The sequence below is a fragment of the Triticum dicoccoides genome, chromosome 3A, assembly GCF_002162155.2.
Source record: "Triticum dicoccoides isolate Atlit2015 ecotype Zavitan chromosome 3A, WEW_v2.0, whole genome shotgun sequence".
NCBI lineage: Eukaryota > Viridiplantae > Streptophyta > Magnoliopsida > Poales > Poaceae > Triticum > Triticum dicoccoides.
This window is the reverse complement of record NC_041384.1, coordinates 581,729,190-581,743,705: the sequence shown is the minus strand read 5'-3', so window position 1 is coordinate 581,743,705 and position 14,516 is coordinate 581,729,190. Positions and strand designations below refer to the sequence as shown.

The window sequence follows — 14,516 nt, the reverse complement described above, 5'->3', positions numbered from 1 at the left end:
TATTCTTGCCACAATAAAGAGGATTACATGGATAAATATGTTAGGTAGCATTCCACATCAAAAATTATGTTTTTACCATTTACCTACTCGAGGACGAGCAGGAATTAAGCTTGGGGATGCTTGATACGTCTCCAACGTATCTATAATTTTTTTATTGTTCCATGCTATTATATTATCAACCTTGGATGTTTTATATGCATTTATATGCTATTTTATATGATTTTTGGGACTAACCTATTAACCTAGAGCCCAGTGCTTGTTTCTGTTTTTCCTTGTTTTTGAGTTTTACAGAAAAGGAAAATCAAACGGAGTCCAATTGACCTGAAACTTCACGGAACTTATTTTTGGACTAGAAGAAGGGCATGGAGTAAAAGAGTTGGGCCAGAAGAGTCCCGGGCTGCCCATGAGGGTGGGGGCGCGCCTCCCTACCTCGTGGACAGCCCGGAGACCCCCTGACTTATTCTTGACGCCAAAACCTCTTATAGAAAGAAACCTAGATCGGGAGTTCCGCCGCCGCAAGCCTCTGTAGCCACCGAAAACCAATCTAGACCCGTTCCGGCACCCTGCCGGAGGGGGGAATCCCTCTCCGGTGGCCATCTTCATCATCCCGACGCTCTCCATGATGAGGAGGGAGTAGTTCACCCTCGGGGCTGAGGGTATGTACCAGTAGCTATGTGTTTGATCTCTCTCTCTCTCTCTCTCTCTCTCTCGTGTTCTTGATTTGGCACGATCTTGATGTATCGCGAGCTTTGCTATTATAGTTGGATCTTATGATGTTTCTCCCCCTCTACTCTCTTGTAATGGATTGAGTTTTCCCTTTGAAGTTATCTTATCGGATTGAGTCTTTAAGGATTTGAGAACACTTGATGTATGTCTTGCATGTGCTTATCTGTGGTGACAATGGGATATCACGTGATCCACTTGATGTATGTTTTGGTGATCAACTTGTGTGTTCCGTGACCTTATGAACTTATGCATAGGGGTTGGCACATGTTTTCGTCTTGACTCTCCGGTAGAAACTTTAGGGCACTCTTTGAAGTTCTTTGTGTTGGTTGAATAGATGAATCTGAGATTGTGTGATGCATATCGTATAATCATACCCACGGATACTTGAGGTGACATTGGAGTATCTAGGTGACATTAGGGTTTTGGTTGATTTGTGTCTTAAGGTGTTGTTCTAGTACGAACTCTATGATAGATCAAACGGAAAGAATAGCCTTGTGTTATTTTACTATGGACTCTTGAATAGATCGATCAGAAAGGATAACTTTGAGGTGGTTTCGTACCCTACCATAATCTCTTTGTTTGTTCTCCGCTATTAGTGACTTTCGGGTGACTCTCTGTTGCATGTTGAGGGATAGTTATATGATCCAATTATGTTATTATTGTTGAGAGAACTTGCACTAGTGAAAGTATGAACCCTAGGCCTTGTTTCAACGCATTGCAATACCGTTTTTGCTCACTTTTATCATTAGTTACCTTGCTGTTTTTATTTTTTCAGATTACAAAAAACTATATCTATCATCCATATTGCACTTGTATCAGCATCTCTTCGCCGAACTAGTGCACCTATACAATTTACCATTATATTGGGTGTGTTGGGGACACAAGAGACTCTTTGTTATTTGGTTGCAGGGTTGTTTGAGAGAGACTATCTTCATCCTATGCCTCCCACGGATTGATAAACCTTAGGTCATCCACTTGAGGGAAATTTGCTATTGTCCTACAAACCTCTGCACTTGGAGGCCCAACAATGTGTACAAGAAGAAGGTTGTGTAGTAGACATCAGTTTGCTATGCTATGCTTGGAATCTTTGTGAAATTTGCGATTTTACTTGTTGCGCTAAGAACCCTAAAAACACATCCCCTATCTATGTGAGTTTAATGACAATGAAATCTTATCTTCTTATGCCAAGGAGGTTTATAGTTACTATGATATCGATCAAATTGAAGAATTTGTTGCTTTTAAGGGTGCTTATGAAGTTGAATCTTTGATTGAAAAGTATGATATTACTCTCTACAAATCTATAAATTTTGACATACTTAAATATTGCTATGAAAACTATGCTCATAATGCCTATGTTAAAGAATTTATTGAGAGAATGTCCCCTGCTTTGGAAGAAAATAATGATATGCATGAAGCTGTGGATAATTATGATTCCGTTGATTTGATTGAATTATCCCCGCCTGATTAACATGATGCTTGCTATTCTTGTGGCCATGATGCCAATATTAATGATGCATATGGAGATGAACTTGCTATAGTTCCTTATGTTAAACATGAAATTATTGCTATTGCACCCACACTTGATAGCTCCCTGAATGAAAAGCATGATTGCAATGATATTATTATAAATTATATTAATGTCAATTGTGTTAGTGTTGTGCCCCAAGCTTGGGGATGCTTGTTTTGTTATGTCTGCTACTTATTGCAATGATCATGATTGGGGTGATGATGATTCTTATGATCTTGATAGTTTATTTAAGCCTCACGATGAATATGTTTGCAATAATATTAAAAGTAGGTTCGAAAGAGTGTCAACTCTAGGTAAAAATAATCCCACATATTTGGAGAGTGATCAATCTTATGATTTTTTTTTGATAAAAGTGGTCTGGGAGAGGTCATGACTTTATTTGATGATAATCTCACTATTTTGGAAGAGTGTCAACTTTGTATGCATGTGGATCATGAAGAGAAAATTTTCTATGATAGCTATATTGTTGAATTTGATTATGATCTTACATGTAATTATTTTGAGAGAGGGAAATATGGTTGTAGAAATTTTCATGTTACTAAATTACCTCTCGTTGTGTTGAGATTTTCAATGTTTTATTCCTCTTCTTTGCATATGTTAGATGTTTCTTGTCTTGATAATTTGTTTGCTTATAAAATTCGTATGCATTGGAAGTATGTTAGACTTAAATGTGTTTGTCATATATTTCATGATGCTCTCTTTGTGTTTCAATTCTTATCTTTCATGTGGGCATCGCTGAAATCTTATGCCTAGCTAGAGGCATAAAACGATAGCGCTTGTTGGGAGGCAACCCAATTAGTAAAATTTATTTTGCTTTTTTATTTCTATTCTTGAGTGTTTACACAATTATTCTACTGTTATGATTGTGTTTTTTATGTTTTAATTAGTGTTTGTGCCAAGTAAATTCTTTGGGATCATGTTGGGTGATAGTTGATTTGATCTTGTTGAAAAGTAGAAACTTTTGCACCCAGTAAAACAATTTTAATTTTTCACAGAAGCGCGATAAAATCCTAATATTTGTACACAAGATTTATATACAAATTTCCCACGTTGTCCTAATTTTTCAGAATTTTTGGAGTTACAGAAGTATTCGAAGTTTTTAGATTGCTACAGACTATTCTGTTTTTGACAGATTCTGTTTTCTTTGCATTGTGTGCTTATTTTGATGAATGTATGGTTTGTATTGGAGGGCATAAGAGATGGTAAAGTTGGAATATAGTAGATATAATGCAAAATTAAAATATGAATGGGTTTGCAACAATACTTAGAGTAGTGATTTTCTTTGTTATACTAACAGATCTCACGAAGGTTTTGTTGAGTTTTGTGTGATTGAAGTTTTCAAGTTTTGGGTGAGATCACGATGGATGAATAAGGAGCAAGAAGAGCCTAAGCTTAGGGATGCCCACGGCACCCCAAGTTATTATCCAAAGAGGAACAAGAAACTAAGCTTGGGGATGCCCCGAGTGGCATCCCCTCTTTCTTCTAACGACCATTGGTATTTTACTTGGAGCTATATTTTTATTTGTCACATATCAGGAGTTTTTCTTGGAGCATCTTGTATTATATGAGTCTTTGCTTGTTTTGATTTTTAGTTTGTGTCATCTATCCTTGCTGAACACACCTATTTGGGAGAGTCAAAATTATGCTATGATTTGTTAGAATTGCTCTATATGCTTCACTTAAATTTTTTTGAGTTATGGAATTTCTCTAGTGCTTCACTTATATCTTTTTTAGCACAGTGTGCTTTAATATTTTTGAAGAATTGCTCTCATGCTTCACTTATATTTATTTAAGAGTTAGTAAATTTTTAAGAAATTCTCTCATGCTTCACTTAAATTATTTTGAGAGAAGAAAATTTTTATGCTCATGCTCTTCACTTAGATTTGTTTGAGCTATCAAAAGCAACATATGAAACTAGTCCCAAAGTGATAGTTATTCAAGAGGGATGTAATAAAAACTTTCATGAAGATCATTGGACAAAATAAACTTGATTCTTTGTAATAGTTTTGCGATATGATGATAGTGATATATGAGCCATGTTGATGAGTAATTATGGTTTAGTAAGAATATTGATGTTAAGGTTTGTGATTCCCTATGCAAGTACAAAAGTCAATAGTTATGCAATGAAATTACATCCTACTTGTGGTGCATTATTCGGTGTTAGTTATGCTTAATGCTCGCTTATGAGATTTTTCGTTTCTTGGTTGGATGCTTCTTAATCTTTTGCTAGCCTTCACTTGTACTAAGTGGGATTACTACTTGTTGATACGTATCCAACGTATCTATAATTTATGAAGTATTAATGTTGTTTTATTATCATTCTTGGATGTTTTACAATCATTTTATGCAACTTTATATCATTTTTGGGACTAACCTATTGACCCAGTGCTAGTTGTTGTTTTTTGCTTGTTTTTTTACTTCCTCCATTCTGAATTACTTGTCGTAGGTATGGATGTATCTAGATGTATTTTAGTTCTAGATACACCCATTTCTGCGACGAGTAATTTGGAACGGAGGGAGTACATCGCATGAAATCAATATCAAACGGAGTCCAAACATGGCGGAACTTTTTGTGGATTTTTTATGGACCAGAAGACTCCCGATGGGCCAGAGCAGCACCTGGAGGGTGCCCCGAGGGGGCACAACCCACCAAGGCGCGCCTGGGGGCCTAGGCGCGCCCAGGTGGGTTTTGCCCACCTCGGTGGCCTCCCGCACCCCCTCTTTACCCTATAAATTCTCAAATATTCCAAAAACCCTCAGGGGTAAACCTACATTAGAAGTTCCGCCTCCGCAAGGCTCTATAGCCACCGAAAACCAATCTAGACCCCGTTTCGGCACCCTGCCGGAGGGGGGAATCATCTCCGGTGGCCATCTTCATCATCCCGGCGGCCACCATGATGAGGAGGGAGTAATCCACCCTCGGGGCTAAGGGTTTGTACCAGTAGCTATGTGTTTAATCTCTCTCTCTCTCTCTTGTGTTCTTGAGATGCCACGATCTTGATGTATCGCAGGCTTTGTTAATATAGTCGGATCATATGGTGTTTTCCCCTCTCTATCTTGTTGTGATGAATTGAGTTTTTCCCTTTACGATTTCGTTTTTATCGGATTGAATACTTTTATGGATTTGAGAGCACTTGATATATGTCTTGCATATGAATACTCACGGTGACAATGGGGTATCATATTGATTTACTTGATATATGTTTTGGCACTCAACTCGTGGATTCCCGCGGTGACATTGGGGTAATCTATGCATAGGGGTTGATGCATGTTCTCATCTTTTGTTTCTCCGGTGAAAATCTTGGGGAACTCTTTGAGGTTCTTTGTGTTGGATTGAGTATTATGAATCTGAAATTAGTTGTTGTTATTTTAGTATGAACTCTTGGATAGATCGATCGAAAAGAATAGCTTCGAGGTAGTTTCGTACCCTACAAATGATTTCTTCTTATGTTCTCCGCTAGATAGGAACTTTGGAATGATTCTTCATTGCACTTTGAGGGGTGGTTATATGATCCAATTATATTAGCATTGTTGAGAGATTGCACAAGCGAAAGTACGGACCCTAGGCCTCATTTTCAAGCATTGCAATACCGTTTTTGTGTCCGTTTACTATTTGCTACCTTGCTGTTTTTATTTATTCATATTATAAAAATATATTTCTACCATACATATTACACTTGTATCACCATCTCTTCGCCAAATCAGTGCACCTATACAAATTTCCATTGTATTGGGTGTGTTGGGGACACAAGAGATTTCTTGTATTTGATTGCAGGGTCATTTGAGAGAGATCATCTTCATCCTACACCTCCCACAGATTGATAAACCTTAGGTCATCCACTTGAGGGGAAATTGCTACTGTCCTACAGAACTCTGCGCTTGGAGGCCCAACACGTGTCTACAAGAATAAAGTTGCATAGTAGACATCACTTGTGCACCAAAATCCTTAAACTCAGTTTTGCCATATGAGTCCAGTATACCTATGCGGTATTTCCATGCCGTTCTAAGCAAATTTGTATGTGCCATCTCTAATTTTCAAAATAATTTTCCCTTCTGTGTGCTCATACCGCTCATGAAACGGTAGCGGGTGGCTGATATTTTTTTCATGCTAGATATGTTATTCTCAAGATGAGTGTTTATTCACTTGTCATTGCACGAGAGTACGGCAAAGGTATTAGGGATGCCCGGTCTCGAAATTAAAAATGAATTTATTTTATGTTGTCCAATAAAAAATTCCTTGAAAAGTGTTGGTATGGACGGTACCCGTGGATTCGGTTAGCCGTGGAATGTGAAAGTATGGTAGAAAAAGGCATAAACTTTTTTTCTGTTTGGGAATCGCATATGATATATCTAGCATGGAAATTATTGGAAACTACTTGATCGTTTTTGTTGATAGGAAAGGCATGCCACCCAAATGTTTTATCTATATCTTTTTTTGCTTTGAGCTCTAGCACCTCTACAAATCCCTACTTCCCTCTATGAAGGGCCTTTCCATTTACTTTATGCAATTTTTATTTTTATTTGAGTCTCAATCTTCTCTTATAAAGCACCAACTGAGGGGCACTATAATCGTACTTAAGCATTGGGTATAGCTAATATGCGAGTGTGTTTCATGAATGGATCAATGATTGAGCATGATGGGCTAGGGATAACTTGCATTAGTGTTGATATTTTGAAAGACATGGTTGCTTGTTGGTATGCTTAAATATTGAAATCCTCATGTCAAAACTACACTATTGCTTTGAATCATATAAAAGTCCAAATGTCCATGCTACAAAAGAAAAGAATTGCGATGAACATGATAGACAACATTCCACATCAAAAATTATATTTTTATCATTTACCTACTCGAGGACGAGCATGAATTAAGCTTGGGGATGTTGGTATGTCTCCAACATATCTATAATTTTTTATTGTTCCATGTCGTTATATTATCATTCTTGGATGTTTTACAATCATTTTATAGCAACTTTATATCATTTTTTGGGACTAACCTATTGACATAGTGCCCAGTGCCAGTTGTTGCTTTTGCTTGTTTTTTTACTTTGCAGAAAATCAATACCAAACGGAGTCCAAACGCATCGAAACTTTTTGGAGATTTTTTCTGGAGCAGAAGACACAAGATGGGCCAAAAAGTACCAGACGGGTGCCCCGAGGGGGGCACAACCCACCTGGGCACGCCTGGGGGCCCAGGCGCGCCCCTGGTGGGTTGTGCCCACCTCGATGGCCTCCCGCATCGCCTCTTTGCTCTATAAATACCTCAAAAATCTAAAAACTGTAGGGGAGTCGACGAACCACAATTCCAGCCGCCGCAAAATTCTAGAAACCACAGATCCAATCTATACATCATCACGGTGGGGTTCATCATCCTCATTGGTGCCTCTCCGATGATGCGTGAGTAGTTCATTGTAGACCTTCAGGTCCGTAGTCAATAGCTAGATGGCTTCCCCCCCTTTCTCTCTCTCTCTCTCTCTCTCTCTCTCTCTTGTGATTCTCAATACAATGGTCTCTTGGAGATCTATTTGATGTAACTCTTTTTGCGGTGTGTTTGTTGGGATCCGATGAACTTTAAGTTTATGATCAGATCTATTTTATCCATGAAAGTTATTTGAGTTTTTATCTCTTATATGCATGATTGTTTATACCTCGTATTCCTTTTTCGAATCTTTGGTTTAGTTAGACCAACTAGATCGATTTTTCTTGCCATGGGAAGAGGTGCTTTGTGATGGGTTCGATCTTACGGTGCTCAATCCAGTGACATAAGGGGACATAACATGTATGTATCATTGCTATTAAGGATAACAAGATGGGATGTATTCCTACATGAATAGATCTTGTCTACATCAATGTCATCGTTCTTATTGCATTACTCCGTTTTTCCATGAACTTAATAGACTAGATGCATGCTGGATAGCGGTCGATGTGTGGAGTGATAGTAGTAGATGCAGGCAGGAGTCGGTCTACTAATCTTGGACGTGATGCCTATATAATGTTCATTGCCTAGATATCGTCATAAGTATTTGAAGTTCTATCAATTGCCCAACAGTAATTTGTTTACCCACTGTATGCTATTTTTCTCGAGAGAAACCACTAGTGAAATCTATGGCCCCCGGGTCTATTCTTTATCATGTTTGCCTCAGAGATCTATTTTTGTTCGCTTTTATTTTCAGATCTATTAATCCAAAACCCAAAAATACCTTGCTGCACTTTTTTTTATTTGTTCTATTTCGCGTTTTCGCAAGATATATTCACCCAATCTACTACAAATTTATCTATCTTTTTACCGAAGGGACTGACAACCCCTCTTACACGTCGGGTTGCAAGTATTTGGTCTTTGTGTGCAGGTACCATTTACATAGTGTTGCGTGGTTCTCCTACTGGTTCGATAACCTTGGTCTCATTACTGAGGGAAATATCTACCTTAACTGTGCTGAATCATCCCTTCCTCTTTGGAGAAATACCGACATAGTTCAAGCCGCATCAAAACCCTAGATCACAAAACATCTTTCGTCGCGCGTGCATCCAGCACCACTGGTACTCGCCCAATCCCGCGCGCCGCTGATTCTGATCCAGGAGAAGGGAAGGTGTTGCCTCCACCCTACGCCGCCAGCTGGACCCTGGCCGCCGCACCGCCACAACTACTATAAGCTCGCCCCACCCCTCCGTGGCCAAGAACTGCCACACGAGTAGCAGGGAGCTACCGCTGTTGTAGGCCACCACTGCCGCGACCCATCACAACATCCTACAACCTGCGCCGCCGATCCGACCGCCATGGCCCAGGCGCGCTCCACCCAACACGAAGCTCCACACGCCAGCTCCACACGCCATTGCTCCCCCGCGCGCCAAGGACCTGCCCGAGAGCCGCCACGCCACAGAGCCCCTCGCCAGCCCCTCGTCTCGACTGGAGAGGATCGGCCAACACCGTACTGTCGCGCGAGAGGAGAACTCCCCGCTGCTGCTGCCGGTCAGGCTTCGCCTGGCCGCGCCCTATGGCAGCGACGAGGGCAAAGGTGGGAGGAAGGCCGGGCCTGGCAACGGGAGGAGATAGTATCGCGAGGGTGGGCTTTAGCGCTAAGATCTCTTTCTTTTTGCTCCTCTCTCTCCCACATGTCCCTTTTTTCAATAATCACAAATAATCAGTATCATACCTTCATTTTTTTAATCAATATCATTCTTATCTGGAAATCTCAGGTACTGATCTCCAAATTTGAAAACGAATCCCATTAGAATATACTAGCAAAAGAGCCCGTGCGTTGCAATGGGAGAGAAAACATAACACACGCTCTTAACTCAACAACCATCACTCAAGACTACAATAGGTCCATCTCTTTTATTTTTGCGAGGCATCATATTTGTATTGCCGCTTATCCTCCTTCTCACTCTCACCGGTGATGGCCTCGGTATTCACACAAAACAACAAAACACGTGTGTTGAATATGGTTAATCCTAAGGCGTCTCTCTCTCCCACTCTCCTCCCTCCTCCCCGCCCCCCCTTTCTCGCTCGCTTTCTCACACTCTCGCGATGAGAAATCCGTTGTTTTCCCTGCGACATTTTTCAGAGGTATGCATGTGTAGTTATCGATATTTTTTTCTTTTTCGTATATGGTTATAGTGGGGTGTTTATTGCAATCCGGATCGCCACCGGTATGAAAAAACAAATCTTGCGCTATAAGTTATAAGTTTGCTTCCATAACAATATTTTAAAAATATTTAACAGGTAAAATTAACGTCATATTTAGATTCCACACATTTTTCTAATAAAATTTCATATATAATATGTTAAAATCGAAGTTACGGTTTAAAAGATACAGATAATTTAGAAAATCATTTGGTTTGACTCAAATATATTCCAAAATAATATTTTAAAATACTTAACAGGAAAAAATAATCTCATATTCATATTCTACATATTTTTCTAATCAAATTTCATATATAACATGTTCAAATCGGAGTTACGGTTTAAATGATATGGATGATTTTAAAAAGCATTTGTTTGAGTTAAATATGATCTGCGAATGAATTATCTAAAACATCAGGGGTTTTTTTTTGAAAATGTAAAATAACGGTTCAGGTGTGACTTAAATCCGGACGGCGGGTTGATTTCAAGAATAGACAGGGACTTTTGTGCGTTTTAACTTAAAACAGAACTGCGGGTTGAATTCTATGAAATAAAGGGACTTCTCTAAAAAATGCCATGATGGACGAAAGAAACACAATTTGCTTTATTATTAGGTAAAGATTTTTGATTTCATCAAATGAAAAACCTAAGTCTGTTACGACAAAAACTAGCTTTTCAGAATCTTATTATGGATCTGAATGGAAGAACAGCTACTTTGGAAAAAAGGTCTAGTCCTGTTAGAAAATCAGAATGAATGTACAAATAAAGTAAGAAAATAATTCCTTCTACATGAACAATATAAACAAGAGAATGATTGAAATGGACAGGTTTTTGTGCCAAAATATTACTCCAAGCAACATGAATAAAACTAAATAAGATCAATGACCAAACCAACCAGATACATAAGTTCCAAATTGCACACACACTACGAAATAAGTGACACAGAAATTTTGATATTTAGCAGACATAGAAATTAGGTTTGACTAACGGGCAACCTTGCTTGCACGGAATCAGCTAATCAGAAAAGTGTGGACTCCTGAGAGCAACACAAATTTCCATTGATTGACTTCATCAACTCCGCAACAGCTTGGATAAAGGAAGCCAGACCTGCAACGAATCGATAGAGAAAAACATACTGTTTTCTTGGGAGCAGAAACCATCTCTGCTATTCAAACTTAGCATTTGACTTAGCTGCAAGATACATTCGATTTAACAACAAACTACATTTGATTTACTCTAGTTGTACTTGGACTACATAGATCTCTAAAATCATAGGAAGAGACAGGACTGTTTCTAGAAGTTGGGACACAATGTAAATATGTAGTCTCTAAAATCATAGGGGATTTTCTAATATGCAGTAGGACTGTTGTCGTACTACATACGGAGGACTAGGAGTTCTCAACACCGCCAAGTTTGCCTGCGCCTTGCGATTGAGATGGCTTTGGTACGAATGGAAAGAGCCGAGCAAATTGTGGGTGGGTTTGGGAAACCCATGCACCGTGGAGGACCATGATTTTTTCTATGCCTCCACGACGATCATCTTGGGCAATGGTGAAAAAACAATTTTTTGGGACTCCCCTTGGTTGCTTGGTCGGAAGCCCAAGGATATTGCCCCACTAATTTTGAGGTCTAGAGGAGAAAAAATCTGGAAAGTGCGTGAGGCTCTGACTGGGAATGATTGGATGCTAAAGATCAAGTGAGACACCGTCATCACCGGAAACCACGTTCGTGAATTCTTCACACTTTTGAATCTTGTTCATGATTTTCATCTTGACGAGTTTACCGAAGATACAGATAATTTAGAAAATCATTTGGTTTGACTCAAATATATTCTAAAATAATATTTTAAAATAATTAATAGGAAAAAATAATCTCATATTCATATTCTACATATTTTTCTAATCAAATTTCATATATAACATGTTCAAATCGGAGTTACGGTTTAAATGATATAGATGATTTTAAAAAGCATTTGTTTGAGTTAAATATGATCCGCGGATGAATTACCTAAAACATCAGGTTTTTTTTTTTAAATGTAAAATAACGGTTCAGGTGTGACTTAAATCCGGACGGCGGGTTGATTTCAAGAATAGACATGGACTTTTGTGCGTTTTAACTTAAAACAGAACTGCGGGTTGAATTCTATGAAATAGGGGGACTTTTCTGAAAAATGCCATGACGGACGAAAGAAACCCAATTTGCTTTATTATTAGGTAAAGATTTTTGATTTCATCAAATGAAAAACCTAAGTCTGTTACGACAGAAACTAGCTTTTCAGAATCTTATTATGGATCTGAATGGAAGAACAGCTACTTTGGAAAAAAGGTCTAGTCCTGTTAGAAAATCAGAATGAATGTACAAATAAAGTAAGAAAATAATTCCTTCTACATGAACAATATAAACAAGAGAATGATTGAAATGGACAGGTTTTTGTGCCAAAATATTACTCCAAGCAACATGAATAAAACTAAATAAGATCAATGACCAAACCAACCAGATACATAAGTTCCAAATTGCACACACACTACAAAATAAGTGACACAAATTTTGATATTTAGCAGACATAGAAATTAGGTTTGACTAACGGGCAACCTTGCTTGCACGGAATCAGCTAATCAGAAAAGTGTGGACTCCTGAGAGCAACACAAATTTCCATTGATTGACTTCATCAACTCCGCAACAGCTTGGATAAAGGAAGCCAGACCTGCAACGAATCGATAGAGAAAAACATACTGTTTTCTTGGGAGCAGAAACCATCTCTGCTATTCAAACTTAGCATTTGACTTAGCTGCAAGATACATTCGATTTAACAACAAACTACATTTGATTTACTCTAGTTGTACTTGGACTACATAGATCTCTAAAATCATAGGAAGAGACAGGACTGTTTCTAGAAGTTGGGACACAATGTAAATATGTAGTCGAGTGTGAATAAGCAATTCTTGCCTGCACCATAAATTGCATTTCAGCCTTTCAGGTAAAATTTATGTAGTCAACAACAATTTCAATGTCAAAACAGGTCTGTTAATTTAAAGCTGCATAAGGGAAGATCAGTATGACAGGATGCTAAATAGATACTCTGGTGAAAGCAAGAACCGAAATATAAACCATCTGAACACAATAGGTGGCACAGTAACAGGTATGCTATGTTTGCTCTTTGCTATTTTTTTATGAAATCCATCTATAAGAGAAGACTGCTGACTTTTATAAGTATGATATTTATAGGATAATGAAGCATATCACAGAATTTCTCAGTGTTATCTAGTACAAGAAAACAATGACAAAACACAAGGAATAGTGCTCACCAGACTAAATAAGCGACACAAGAGGTTCGATATTGCCTTCCTGGCAAAACACAGGAGGTAGCTGTCCTTCATAAGGTGCAGGGCTATTTGCTGCACCGTTCTACACGACCAGAAGCATCAACGTATGAGTCAATGGCAATCCCAGCATACCAGCCATGAAGAACACCTCTAGGATGCACTGACATTCCTTTTAACATGTTTTGGTTCATGTATGCAAATACCCACATTTCTCTGTTTTACTCCTCCTCACACTTCTTTATCTCAAGTACATAAAATGTAAAGGAATTGAGAGCTCCTAATATAGATCAGAGAGAGAGAGACAAAGAGTAATACATGTCACTGACATAAGAACTTATGGCCACATGAACATCACAACCTCTGATTACATCCATTATGTGTGAAGGTGTCAGGTCCATGCTCAAGTTATAGCTGCTCTACCATTTTAAATTTCATATTCTTAACAAAGAGAAAAATGTCGAGTTGGCTCCATTGCAACCCTACAACGGAAGTAAATTTCAATGAAAAGCAATTTGCTGAAGTGCTTTAAAAAGCTCTCGTCTGTCAATCATGAAGCTCAAATATAAAGACAACCACACAAACCACAACAGTAAGATCATGAAAGCTGAAATTTATAGACAAGCACAACCAGATCACTGCAAAATGTATTTAGCCGAAATTTACAAGCTGTTTTACACGATCTCAACCTACATTTGGCAACCAATCTGGACAGCTGAGGTCCGAAATCTAAAGCACCAAGCCAACCAATCTCATCATCTATGAAAGAATTGTGTGACATCCTCGCAACGAAACATTCCGTTCCAGCACCACACCCCCTCGGCTCTCAAGAGCGCACCGAAATCCAACAAAGAATCTTGAAATGAGTAGTTGTACCAATTGTGGGGATGGGGAGGACGTCAATTACAGGAAGGGGGGCGACGGAGGCGCGCGCGCGCGTCAGAGGAAGCCGAGGAGGACGGCGGCGCCGAGCACGAAGAGCCAGACGATGTGGACGAGCAGGAGCGCCTGGCCGGAGACGGGCGCGGAGCCGGCGCCGACCTCGCAGTAGCCGCGCCGCGCCACCCGCGCGCCGGCGCAGGCGGCCTCGGGGCAGCCGCACCAGTAGGTGACGCCGTCGGCGCCGCAGACGGGGTCGGGGCGGAAGCACCGCACGGGGCAGAGCGCGACCTCTCCCCCGCCCCCGCCGTCCAGCGGTGCGGCGTCGAGGGGCGCCGCGCAGGGCTCGGCGGCGGGGTCGGAGGCCGCTAGGGTTGGGGAGAGGAGGAGCAGCGCGAGGGCCGCGGCGAAGAGGAGGAAGCGGGCGGGCGCGGGCGGGGCGGAG

At 39.8% G+C, this 14,516-nt stretch overlaps 1 protein-coding gene across 1 annotated transcript; it reads right to left on the bottom strand.

The window, feature by feature from the left end:
* Positions 1-13,734: 13,734 nt before the first annotated feature.
* On the bottom strand, positions 13,735-14,515 carry LOC119272598 (the record flags this gene model as incomplete). Its single annotated transcript, XM_037554058.1, has 1 exon — positions 13,735-14,515. A coding segment is annotated over one exon (384 nt), but the record flags the coding sequence as incomplete, so codon positions are not given.
* Position 14,516: the final 1 nt, after the last annotated feature.